Source organism: Artemia franciscana, chromosome 1, assembly GCF_032884065.1.
Source record: "Artemia franciscana chromosome 1, ASM3288406v1, whole genome shotgun sequence".
Taxonomy (NCBI): Eukaryota; Metazoa; Arthropoda; class Branchiopoda; order Anostraca; family Artemiidae; genus Artemia; species Artemia franciscana.
The window spans coordinates 20,398,636-20,410,860 of record NC_088863.1 but is presented as its reverse complement, the minus strand read 5'-3'; the positions used below and the strand labels follow the sequence as shown (position 1 = coordinate 20,410,860).

Sequence of the window (12,225 nt, the reverse complement as noted above, 5' to 3'; positions counted from 1 at the left end):
ATACTACCAAGGTAACTGAAGCTCCCAACCTGATCAATCTTTTTATTGCCTAATGTCACCTGTTCATCTTCACTTATTCCTAGCCTTAGTGACTCAGTCTTCTTAACATTAATTTTCAAGCCTATTTCAGCACCCTGAACTCGTAAAACCTCTAAAAATTCATTCATTTTGCTCACACTTTCATCTAATATGCTTAAATCATCAGCATAATCTAAGTCCAGGAGCGTTCTTCCTCGCCATTTGATTCCATGGTCTCCAATGGCCTTTCCTGTGCTCCTTAAGACGAAGTCCATCAAAATGATCCATATAAAGGAGGATAGAACACAACCCTGCTTAACTCCTGATTTAATACAAAACCAGTTGCTAACCTGAAACGGTGAAATGCCTTTAAAAATTGCTTTGGCCCTTGTAAAAAGTGACATTGCAGTTTGATCAAGGACAGATTCTCCACACAAATTTGAAATGTTTGAATTTTCATTTCTTGTATATAAAGTAAATAGAATTTCACTATACAATTTATTCTTAGATGGTTCCTACAGGGCCTCATATGAATTGACAATGCAATCCCACGATCGAGATTCAAAATTTTTTGAAAATGGTATAATCAAATTTTTTTTTGCAAAACTCAAGGTGTCATTGTATTGGATTTGTCCGCTGCTCAAGATATGACTATTGTCCAAACGGTTGCAGTATGCTTAGAGTGTACTTTTGCCAAACCATTTGAGGAGATTATTGAATTAATCCCGCTAAATTTATTTGAAATCTATTGTAAAATTGCACCTGATGGCAGTGTTCTATTAGACTTGGTACCAAGAACACAAATCAAATAATCAAAAATTCAATTTAGATCCCTGCTTGTCCAAATAAAAATCTTATTATAAACCCTTGAATTTCCTCGACCATATTCAAAGCCTTAACAATATCCTTAACAATATCCTTAACACTGCACTACTCTGATGTAATACTCTTTGCATCTTTCAAAAAGCAAAAACTATTGAATTTTTGGAGCCTCTTGGCCTACAGTATACGTTCTACGTGCCTCACATTGAAAACTTTTTTGAGTAGAGTGGAAAATCCATAATTCAAAAGCGAACGCAAGTACAAGATTTATCAAGCAAAAGCTGTGGTTTTCGGGCAATACTACATTTTATTTTTTGATATCGCAGGTAACACTAAATAGTGTAGCTTTTATTGTGATAATCAATGAATGAATGACTTTCTAGTTGAAAATGCTAGTTCATTCCTGTATAATATAAATTTCAGTGCCCTATAAGTGAACTTTTTTAAATGTTTGTAATTTCTTTTATTAATAAAATATATATAAAAAAAACGCAGTGTCTTTTATTTTTCTTCTTCCACGTATAGGCAATGATCGAAAACAATTAGCAGCAGCTCGTCAGGCTTCAACTTTTATTTATTTCGGAATAAAAGTCAAGGTCGCATTTTCTACGATATAATGTTACTTTATTTTCATTACCTCTCTTCGTAAAGTCTATACTGCTTTTCTCAATAATATTACTAAATTCACATTTTTCAATGTGCTTATTTGAAGCAATGTCACACACAAAACTTTCATACAAAGAATTACTCTCTGTAACAGCCAAATAAAAGCTTGTAGGTTTATTGTCATAGTAGCCAGTATCTTCAATATCTTGACTTTGACCTACTTGAATTAGGTCTCCTGCCAGGCGCTGCTCGACGTAGAGAGTGACGTCTGCCTTCTCCATCCGTTTTGGTCCAGTAAGAGCGTTTGTGCTTCGATCGGTCTGATGTTTGCCATCTCCAGGAACTTGGACAGGCTGTAGGACCATCGCTTTCTTGGTCAGCCATGATGTTACTTCCAGCCGACTTTTGTAAGGTCAAAGTCAAAGATCATTTTTGTGGGTATTTGCAGGGGTATTCAAAGTAGGTGTCCGAATCATCCTAAGGTAGGCTCAGCTGCTTCGATAAAGAACCAAGAGAACCTGTTGAGCTAAATCAGCTTGTCATTAATTAAGAATTCAAACAGCCTTAGAGCTTCGATCATTCTCAGGATCTTCGTCTGGAAAACATCTATCACCTTCAGTATTGTGATTATTGCTTGCCATGTTTTAGCTCCATAAAGCATTACAGAACCGAAAAAGGCGTTTAAAATCCGCAGTTAAGTCGAACGACTGATGTTCAGTTTTCACCAAAGATGGATTCAGCCTAGCAATGGCAGTACACATTTTTGATATCCTTGCTTGCAGTTCGGGGAGAAGCGGTTAATCTGAGGAAATTTTAGAACCTTTGGACAACTTTAATGCTAGTTATTCTGTCTTGGCTGATTGGAAAATTAACAGTAGGAGAAAACGGTTCTATGGCCATAATTTTAGTTTTGTTCCAGTTTATCTACAGTCCCATGCTTGCGGCCTATTCTTTTAAAATCAGAATTGCTTTCAGCAACTGATCCATGGATTCTGCTAGGATGGATAGATCATCAGCAAAGTCAGCACCTGAGATGAAACGATTCCCGAACTTGAGCTGAAAAGTAAGACATTAAGTTGCCTTTTTCATGATGTGGTCTATGATGGCATTGAAGATGTGCATTGCCTATGGTCACTGCACATCTTGGACAAACTTATTTTGTGATTGAGAGGAATTAGATGCACCAGCCGTTGACTTGAACACAGCTCTCTATACCGTGGGGTAGAGCTTTAATGAGTCTTTAATATTTCTCAGGGAGGCCAATCAATTCTAGAATCTACCAGGGAGCTTCTCGGTTCTCTGAGTTGAACGTAGCACGGAAGCCGACAAAAGCAAGAAGGGCCTTAAATAGAAACTCCGTAGCCTTTTGTTTTAATTTTCGAATCATGAAAAATCTTCGGGGATTATCTTAGTTTGCCAGATTGTGCAGAACAGTGTGTGGAGGAACAGAGCTATTATTGGGTCTGTATATTTGAGCAGTTTGGACCTTAAGCCAGAGATGCCAGCAGCTTTAATATTCTTAAGCCTTTTAACTGCATTTTGATTTTTGAGGAGCTGAAGGGATCGTCTGGGGAAATGTCTGCTTAATTTCTTTGACTGCTATACTGGGCAAGGATAAAATTTGGAGGGACAGACAGGCTGGCATTATTTAGAAGCAAGCAGAGCTGGTCAAGACAGGAATTTTTGTCGGTAAGAAGTGTCCCATACCTGGATAGGACAGGTCACAAAGTGGGAGTTCCATATTTTCTTAAATCTTGGAGATGTTTGAACCGGCTACCAAAATCTTGTTTTTGCTGCAACTTCAATTTCATCAGCATTATTTGCAACGAACTAAGTTTGGTACCGGTGAATGAGTCCATTCCGCACTCCATTAAGCCTTCAATAAGTGGCCGAGTCCCAAAGAAGTCTTCCCCTTCGTCTTTGCTCAGTGTCCTGCAGCGTTGCATTAGTTAGCCACGACTTCCTTGGAAGATGTCTCTTGCCAAGTACCATTTGTGTTGCTTCGCTCGTTTGCGATTTCATAAGTGTGCTAAGGAGCAAGAAGCAATTCGATACCTCAATACTGTACTTAAGGCGAGTATCTGGCTCCTTAAGTTTCCCAATATCTACAGTGACTGACCTTGTTTTCGGTCGAGGCCTTCTTCACATCGATGTCATAAAAACTGAAATATCTTATTGTTCTAGCAATTGAAGCGTAGACCAGATTATTCTTCACAAAAAATTTCTAAAAACGATCATACCAGTCTTTTAAAAACAAACTGAAATCATGTTTAGATTTTACCTTTGATCACATTTATCATAGTGATAAATGAAGCATACGAAACCTCTAATGTGGGAGTCACAGATCTCTTCAAGGCAGGAAATAAAGTGTGGTATTTACGCTACGTATGCTTTATGCAATTTACAGAGATTGCATAATCTACATTTTTCATTGTAGTCGTAAAAAAAGTGCAATTCTCACATGATGACCAGCTGCTCAATTTACACAAGCATATTGGAGATGTGTAAAACATTTTTCAATGTTAGCTGTCTCATTTCTAAAAAGAAAGTGACTGAGGAAAATGAAAGTATTATAGGAGGAGGAGGAGTGACGTCACAAAACCAGTTTAGACATGATATTTCGAGTTAGTTCTTGTTGACCTAAAAAATGGCTGTCTCGGTAGTGGTTAAAAGCAAAATCATAATATCATTTTTTTTTGTTTTTATTTACATATCAATAATTTGAGTATATTCATCTGGGGCACGACGTAAAAATTTTATACAATAGTCCAAAGACGGAAGATTTATGTTTCAATAATTTTTTGAGAAAAATATTCTTCTTTGAAGAGAAAACTCTCAAAAATCATCATCTAGAATCAACCATTTTTCCAAAGTCGCTAGATTCCGTGTCCTTTTTTCTTCCTCAAATCCACTCTGTTTTAATCCCGACACACTCAGTATCAATTATAGACTAGCGATAGATCTGCTTAGTAACAAAAAGTTCTTATATATTGATTCAGATCGTAGTCCAATATATTTCACTAGTACTTTTAATCCGTCTTATTATCTTTTCATATGCATTAAAATCACTTTTATCGCAAAGCACGATTTTTATTCAAACTTGAATTTGGTTAATGATATAGCATTTCGTGGAAACATCTCGTTCCATTTTACGGGTTAGCCGGCAACCCCTTGTGAATCCTACAGCAGCATTAGGCATTCTAGTTTCATTTCGCCATTGTTAGTGTCTTCAATATCCAATAGAATAAAAGCATCAATTTCTAGAGAATAGTATCTTTGATGTGGACAAACTGAACTTTTTTTCAATACTGAATCAAAGTCAGGCGTAATTGTGTCACCATCCACTCCAATTACGTAATATTCACTTGCATCTTCTAAAGAATATTGCATAGAATTTAACATGCACCTGCTTTTTGAAAAGGCGTAAAAAAGTGTCGGGATCAGCACTCAAAGGGATAGGGCCCAGGTCGGAGGTATAAGGGTGCCATTACTGACGCCAGCAATAACTTCACAAATTATTTTTCAAAAACAAATATTCCAGCCATCTTCTACAAAGTCAAATATTAAACACTCAATTTTTGTCTTCAACTGGTCTTGGAAAGTACCTCTCAAATTCTCATCCAGGAGTCTATCATCATTATAACTTCCCAGGAGATAGTTAGCTTTGTTAAATTGCAGCTTCAAATTAACCCTAAGATGTTAATCTAGATGTTGATTTTTACTTTTAACATCAATAATAGCATTCCTATATACCCTAGTATCTTCTATTAATTCTGTCAAAGTTAGGTTTACTTATACATTTTTATTTGGTTTCCCCCTTTCGTTTAGTAACACTGAGATTGTTTTAAAGCTTAATGTGAAGGATCCTGTAGTCTGTATAAAGAAAAATCTATAACATTTGAAGATAGGGCGAAAATTAACCTTTTAGGCCACAGTTTATTTCCGTTTTTTAGTAACAGTTCTGGCTCTTCATGATTTATAGGCTAATCTATTTAGCAAGTGTTTTTGTATCTTTTTTTTAAGTGTTGGATGAATATTTGATAGGTTTTGATTGTAAGTGTTATCATTTGTTTTTTCTTTTTATTATATTGTAGCGTACTCCTCATTTTTTGAGGGAAATAAAGAAAATAAATAAATAAAAATAAATTATCAATAGGGTTTGCTGTCTTACCATCACTTGAATGCCAAGTTAGGCTTTTTTTTACCAAACACCGTATTGGTTATAACTAGTAGGTTATACCTAAATATTACAAAAGCCTGTAGCCATTACTTTTTTTTCCAACACTAAATTTACCTAGGCTAAGATACCATCTATCCCAATTTCTACCTACCCGGGCTTTAGTATCTCCAAGCAAAAACATCATATTTCCACCTGGGAACCTATCTATTTGCTCCTTTAAGTATAAGTAAAATTCATCGGAGTCATTAGTATCTCCATCAGTTGGTTCTACAGGGCCATATACTACTATATCTGATACCCCGAACTTCTTAGTCATAAAATTAGCAATTACTTTTCTATTACTAATACCTTCCATCTTAATTAGGACTTAGCAGCTTCTTATTAATCATAAGCCATACTCACTGTCTATATACTCCATTCAAAGCGTCTGAATAAGCAAATTTTATATCACCTAATTTCATGCTTCCTATCCCTGGGATATAAATTTCATAAACTCCTAATAAGTCCAGTTCAAATCTTTTGAGATGGTCAGTCAAAATGTCGATACGATAGTCATTTATTAACGTCGTATCATTCCAGACTCCAATTTTCAAGTTTTTTAAATCATTGAAATTGTTTTAGCCTCAGGAAAAGCAGTGTCCCGGATACTACTGCAAGATAGGGATCAAAATATCTTCTGAAGTCTACACCGAAGCGTTTAAGCCGGCTTAAAACCAGACAGCAAAAAGTCCCTTTGTCCTCCAGTATGGATGGACGCCTTTTGCAATCCTAGGCCCATCTTGGTCTCAACACAGTTTTTAGCACTTGGAAAAGCTCTTCCATCATTAAAGAGTCAAAATTCCGTGCAAACAGTCCCAAGCCTATTAGGGATCAAATATCTTCTGAAGTCTACACCGAAGCGTTTAAGCCGGCTTAAAACCAGACAGCAAAAAGTCCCTTTGTCCTCCAGTATGGATGGACGCCTTTTGCAATCCTAGGCCCATCTTGGTCTCAAAACAGTTTTTAGCACTTGGAATAGCTCTTCCATCATTAAAGAGTCAAAATTCCGTGCAAACAGTCCCAAGCCTATTACTCCGATGACTATATATTCATGCCTACAAATATTATGTTACTGTAGGAAAAGTAATCCCATAATAGATAAATCAGCAGGAAAGAAGTTTTTCATCTCAAAAATACTCGTCAAAACAGACCTAGCCCAGAAAAGTTATCCATTAATCAGATTCCCTTACGAATACTATTTAGTTTACTAGGCTGTAATTTCCTCGAGGGGCGCCACTCCTAGAGTGAACTAAATAGTAAACCACTCCTAGAGTGGGAATAGGTTTAACGGCAAGGTCCCTAGTCTTGCAGTTACCATGACAGTGTTGACGCAGCCTTTTGCAAAGGCAGTTGTCCATAGATGTTAATGTTACGCACTTTTTAATGTTTAATGCTACGCATTAATGTATTCCTATAGAGCATCCTCCCACGATGGAGTTCTGCGTCAAAATACAATATAACCCATTACTAGGAGAGAGTTTGTATCTCAGGGGACGTCTAGACATGGCGGTGGGCCTTGCTGAGGTTACATTTGAGTAGTTACATATATATATATATATATATATATATATATATATATATATATATATATATATATATATATATATATATATATATATATATATATATAAAATATATATATATATATATATATATATATATATATATATATATATATATATATATATATATATATATATATATATATATATATATATATATATATATATATATATATATATATATATATATATATATATATATATATATATATATATATATATAAGGTGTCAAAGACCGTTTCTCTACCTTTAACAATTATGATAGTGACTACATTATATGGGCTTACCTTTGTTTTGGTTAAAAAAGATATTTCTCATCTGCTCATAAGAAGTGATCTTACAAGGTTCGACAACAATTTTACCATAATATTGAGCTGATATGTTCTTTGTATTGGTTCCACTTGATTTGTAGATAAAAATACATATGACAAATAGGCATATGTAGATTGGCAAATAAGATATCGGAACCTTCTTGAATTCTGCAAAAGCCTGTAAGAAATTTTCGCCAATTTAAAATCCAAAAAGGCAAACAGTAACCAAAAAGTACGAAATAATGAATATTTCATTAGACTTTTTTACAAAATTTTTTTTTAGACATACTTAATTCCAAAGTTTGAGCTTTTAAACTTGTTTTTAAACAAGTTTGTTGTAGGTTTTGAAAAGAAATCCAGAGTTAATTACGGAGCATAAAATTTGGCACGATATAAGCTAGTTGCAGGATAAAAGTAACAAATTAACTTTGATTACTCTTCTATGCAGGAACATTAGTTGTGTATTTGGCAAATTGACATGCTGTAATTCAACAAACAACATTTTCAAAAGGGCTTAAGTAATTATAACACAAAAGTAGGGCAATTTGAAAGAGAGAACATTTTGACAAGATTTCTTATTGACAATATTATTTGAATTAAATACTACTGAAATACTCCAATCTTAATAATATCTTGTGTTTTATATAAATTATATTCTTAGACACTTCCTTTTTGGATATTTTCCCTTGATATCACTTGTCCTTTCTTCTTTTCCACTGTTGTCAATTACAAATTAAACCCCTAGCCTTCACCTCATCTTAAAGTGGGTAATTGTTGAGCATGAATTTGTTGTGATTCCTTCTCTTTGCTGGTATGTTTTTCCAGATTATTGGTTTCTATAGTAATAAAGATACAATCAAGAATAGATGGGAGTAAATGATTAAGTCACCTTTAATTATTGTACTTTTAACACCCGAATTTGTTTCCCTTAGACATATTTTGAGATAGTACCTATCAGTTTTATGTTATGGTTCTTTAAATTTTCAATTTTTGAATTTTGCATCTCTTTACTGCAAATATCCTAAGACAAATCTGGTTCTCAAAAATCACTCTTTACAATTAAATTACAAAAATAAAATAAATGAAATTCTATATAGAAAGTGAATAATTCTGTTCACTTAAGGAGTAAGTTCTTAATGTTCACTTACTAGTAATTAATATTATTTTCCAAAAATAATTTTTTCGTGATTTCAATGTAAAGATCCGAAAAAAAATAATAAAATCGGGGGATCTTTTTTTTAAGCTATACAGAGGATATCAAGCTGCTCTTGGTATTTCAAGGTGTTCTTGAAACTAAAAAAGTGATATATCTTAATTCCATGATTTTCATAATGGAACGCTGGGAAAAAAAATTGTGTAGAACTGATGGAAAAAACATCAACAAGTGTTAGAACTATCCCTGCAAAAAAAAAATTGGGTTTATATATTCTTTTCAAATGAAGATCAACTTACTGTTTATTTATAAAAGTACAAGTTATTTAGCAATCCTCTGTTTAATCAAACAAGAAACAGTGTGAAGCCCATTCTTCCAGTCCTTCAGCTACCTATACAAATATATATCACCTCTTCTTACACGTGATATATGCGTGATCATTAAGGTTAATGGACTTATTCAAACCAAAGTAAGAATATCTTTAAAAAGGTATTTAATTTTCTTTAAAGCTTTTGTAGAAATATTTTTGACGTAATTACAAAAATTAAGAGTCAAAACTTGAAATATGGACGTCCAAACAAAAAAGAAAAGCAGCTTGCAAATTTGTTTACCAAATTTTTCAATTATTGAATAACAAGAAGCTGAAGGAGGCCAACAGTATTAATGAGGTCCAAACTCTACTCCTAATAAAATATTCTATAGACTATGAGTGTGAACTCCTTGAATAGTCTATAAAAACTGTCCTGGAGATATCAGTAACCATCCTATGCTAACATTGCTCAGTAGCTGCCCAACTTCGAGCTGATTTGAAAGGTGACGAAATAGGAACAACAGATCCAACAAAATTAATTTCAGTATGTAAGAAAATGCTTAATACAAAAAAATTGTACTTCAGGGTATCTTCTCTGATAAAGATATAACCGTCTAAACTTGGGTATGAAATCATCCTATCAAATATATATGAGCTATAAGGCTAATTACTCTTACCATATTAGGAAAAAGTGCTTCGTCATTGTCATAAAGTTCGTGATAACAAACTGTGAATGAATGAATGAATGAACTTTATTACTCTTAAAAGTATAAAAAACACAAAGTATGGAGTATTATAAATAAACAAAAGCGATGAACAGCGAAAAAAAATTCAAACTAACAAAGACAACTTGAACTAATTAACCAGTAACAATATGGAAAAAAAGGCTGCTAAGGGTCATAAATGTGAATAAATTTAATCGTGTTTTTACAAGAGTTGGTTATCATTTTGTTTGTCTTTAAAACAGGTAGTACACATACCCACCTTTGGGGGGCATATTGGACCTTATATTCACAAATTGTGATGATTTTTACTCCCCTCCCTTTTCTATTGGTCCCGTTGGCATGTCAGACCACAACGCAATTCTTTGGAAATCAAGAGAGTCTTTACCAAAGCCCAAACTATCCTGTGTCACTGTTCGTCCTTGTACGGAGTCGGCCATCTGTGAATACGGTCGATGGATTGGCACATTCCACTTACCCGAAGTGTACAATACCGGCCTCTTGGAAACTAAGGTATCCGATTTCAATGCCACGTTATACAGTCAATACCTAAAGATCTTTACAACAAAATCATTTGTTGTTAGTGAATACGACAAACCATGGATATCTCAAGCTATTAAATCACTAATAAAAGAGAAGTTTCACCTCTACTCCCGTGGTGATTTTATCAACGGCAAGAAATTGCGAAATCAAATAGTCTGTTTGGTAAAAAAAGCCAAGGCTCACTATGATCGTGAAACCATGCCCTCCCAATTACTTACTTCAGACCCCAAAAAAGTGGCACAACGCTGTAAAAAAAGTGGTCGGCCAATCTTTTGACAGCAGTGTAAAGATCAGCAATGATGGTGGGTCCTTAATCAGTGCAGAAGAAGTGAGTGAATTCTTCACCAAGATATGCACTACCTATCCAACTATTACGGCTCATGAAAAGTCCACCATACTTGAAAAATGTGAGCCTGATAACAACATAATAGTCAGTGAGTTTGACGTTTACACGGATTTACGGAAGATCAAACCAATTACATCTTCATACCCTGGTCAATTACCTGCCAAACTGATACGTGAATATGCAGGCTTTATAGCATTACTACTGTCCAGCATCATTAACGAGTGTTTTGCTTCTGGCTATTTCCCTTCACAGTGGAAAAGGGCCTATATTAGAATTATTCCAAAAAAGTGTGACCCTAGTGCATGCGACGATCTCCGCCCGATCTCACTTACACCTTGTTTGGCAAAAGTAACTGAGGCCTTTATACTCAAGTTTCTTCTGAAAGAAATTCATGGGCATATTGATAAATTTCAGTACGGTGGACTCCCCAAGTGTAGTACTACAATCTACCTAGTACGGGTGTTTGACTGTGTCCTCCAATGGCTTGAAAAAGGTAGCTGTTTCATCGATATTTGCGCAGTGGATTTCCTAAAGGCCTTTGACCTAATCCGCCACCTGACTACAATAAACATAGTATAGAAGAATTAACATCTGAAGAAGCAAGGGAAAATAGAGCCTGAGAGTGCAAAATATTGTCGAAAGCCCCAAAAATGTCAACAGTAAGACAATGTAAAGACATTTTAGTTTTTACGGCATCTTTCATGAGGCAGGTTAGGGCATGATGTGCATGGAAGCAGCCGAAACTTTTCCAAAAACCAAACTGAAAAGGTGTAAGATCCCAATTTGACTCAATTTCTGGTAGTAATAAATGTTCAATCAACTTACTTAAAAAACACGATACTATAATGGGACGATAATTTACACATGATGTGGGGTCGTTGACTCGCTTTTGAATAAACGTTACATGGCCACAAAGGAAACTATTAGGAACAATCGTCTGTGCTAAGCAAGACTGGAACAATATTTGGAGAAGGTTAAGTAGAGCAGGACAATCATAAGATAAAAAATCGGTAAGAAAGGCCTTCACCATCAAGGGTATTTGAACGCTTAATTTTTCTTAAAGCCCGGTGAATTTCAGATATTGTTACAAGCTGGACATGAGCCTGACGGTATGGTAATAGCGGTTTAAGCAGCTTATGATTAAAAGACTGAAGAAAACTATTAAATACACTTAACAAACGCTTATAATGATCAACAAAATTAAAAAGCTGGAAACAAGATAAGGCAGATGAAGAACATTTCTCACTTTTAATAACCTTATTCCAGAAAGCTTTATCGCTGGGGCCTGCATGCATTCAAACGTGCTCTCTTCCAACTGGCCTTATATTAAAGTTAACACTTTTGTTTCATAGAGAACACAGCTCCGGACGATGGTCGATCACATGATATCCACATACGCAGCCAAAAATTGGATTTTTGCTTAGCACGTTTTACTTCAGGATCATCGTTCCAATTAGGCTTCCTAGTATCAATCCAAACTTTATTCACAGGCACTGCAGCTTTGGGAGCTGATTTAACGCAATGGACAATTTGATAATAATAGCAATTTAGGCCAACTCTACTTAAAGGCGAGGAAACCGAAGTTTGCAGCAGGTGATATCGCACTTTTATGG

The 12,225-nt window shown here is 34.9% G+C and overlaps 1 protein-coding gene across 1 annotated transcript; it reads left to right on the top strand.

The window, feature by feature from the left end:
- The first annotated feature begins 10,450 nt into the window (after positions 1–10,450).
- LOC136043926 (uncharacterized) lies at positions 10,451–11,191 on the top strand. The gene has a single exon (XM_065729024.1). It carries the CDS (start codon positions 10,451–10,453, stop codon positions 11,189–11,191), a length of 741 nt encoding a protein of 246 aa, XP_065585096.1.
- Positions 11,192–12,225: the final 1,034 nt, after the last annotated feature.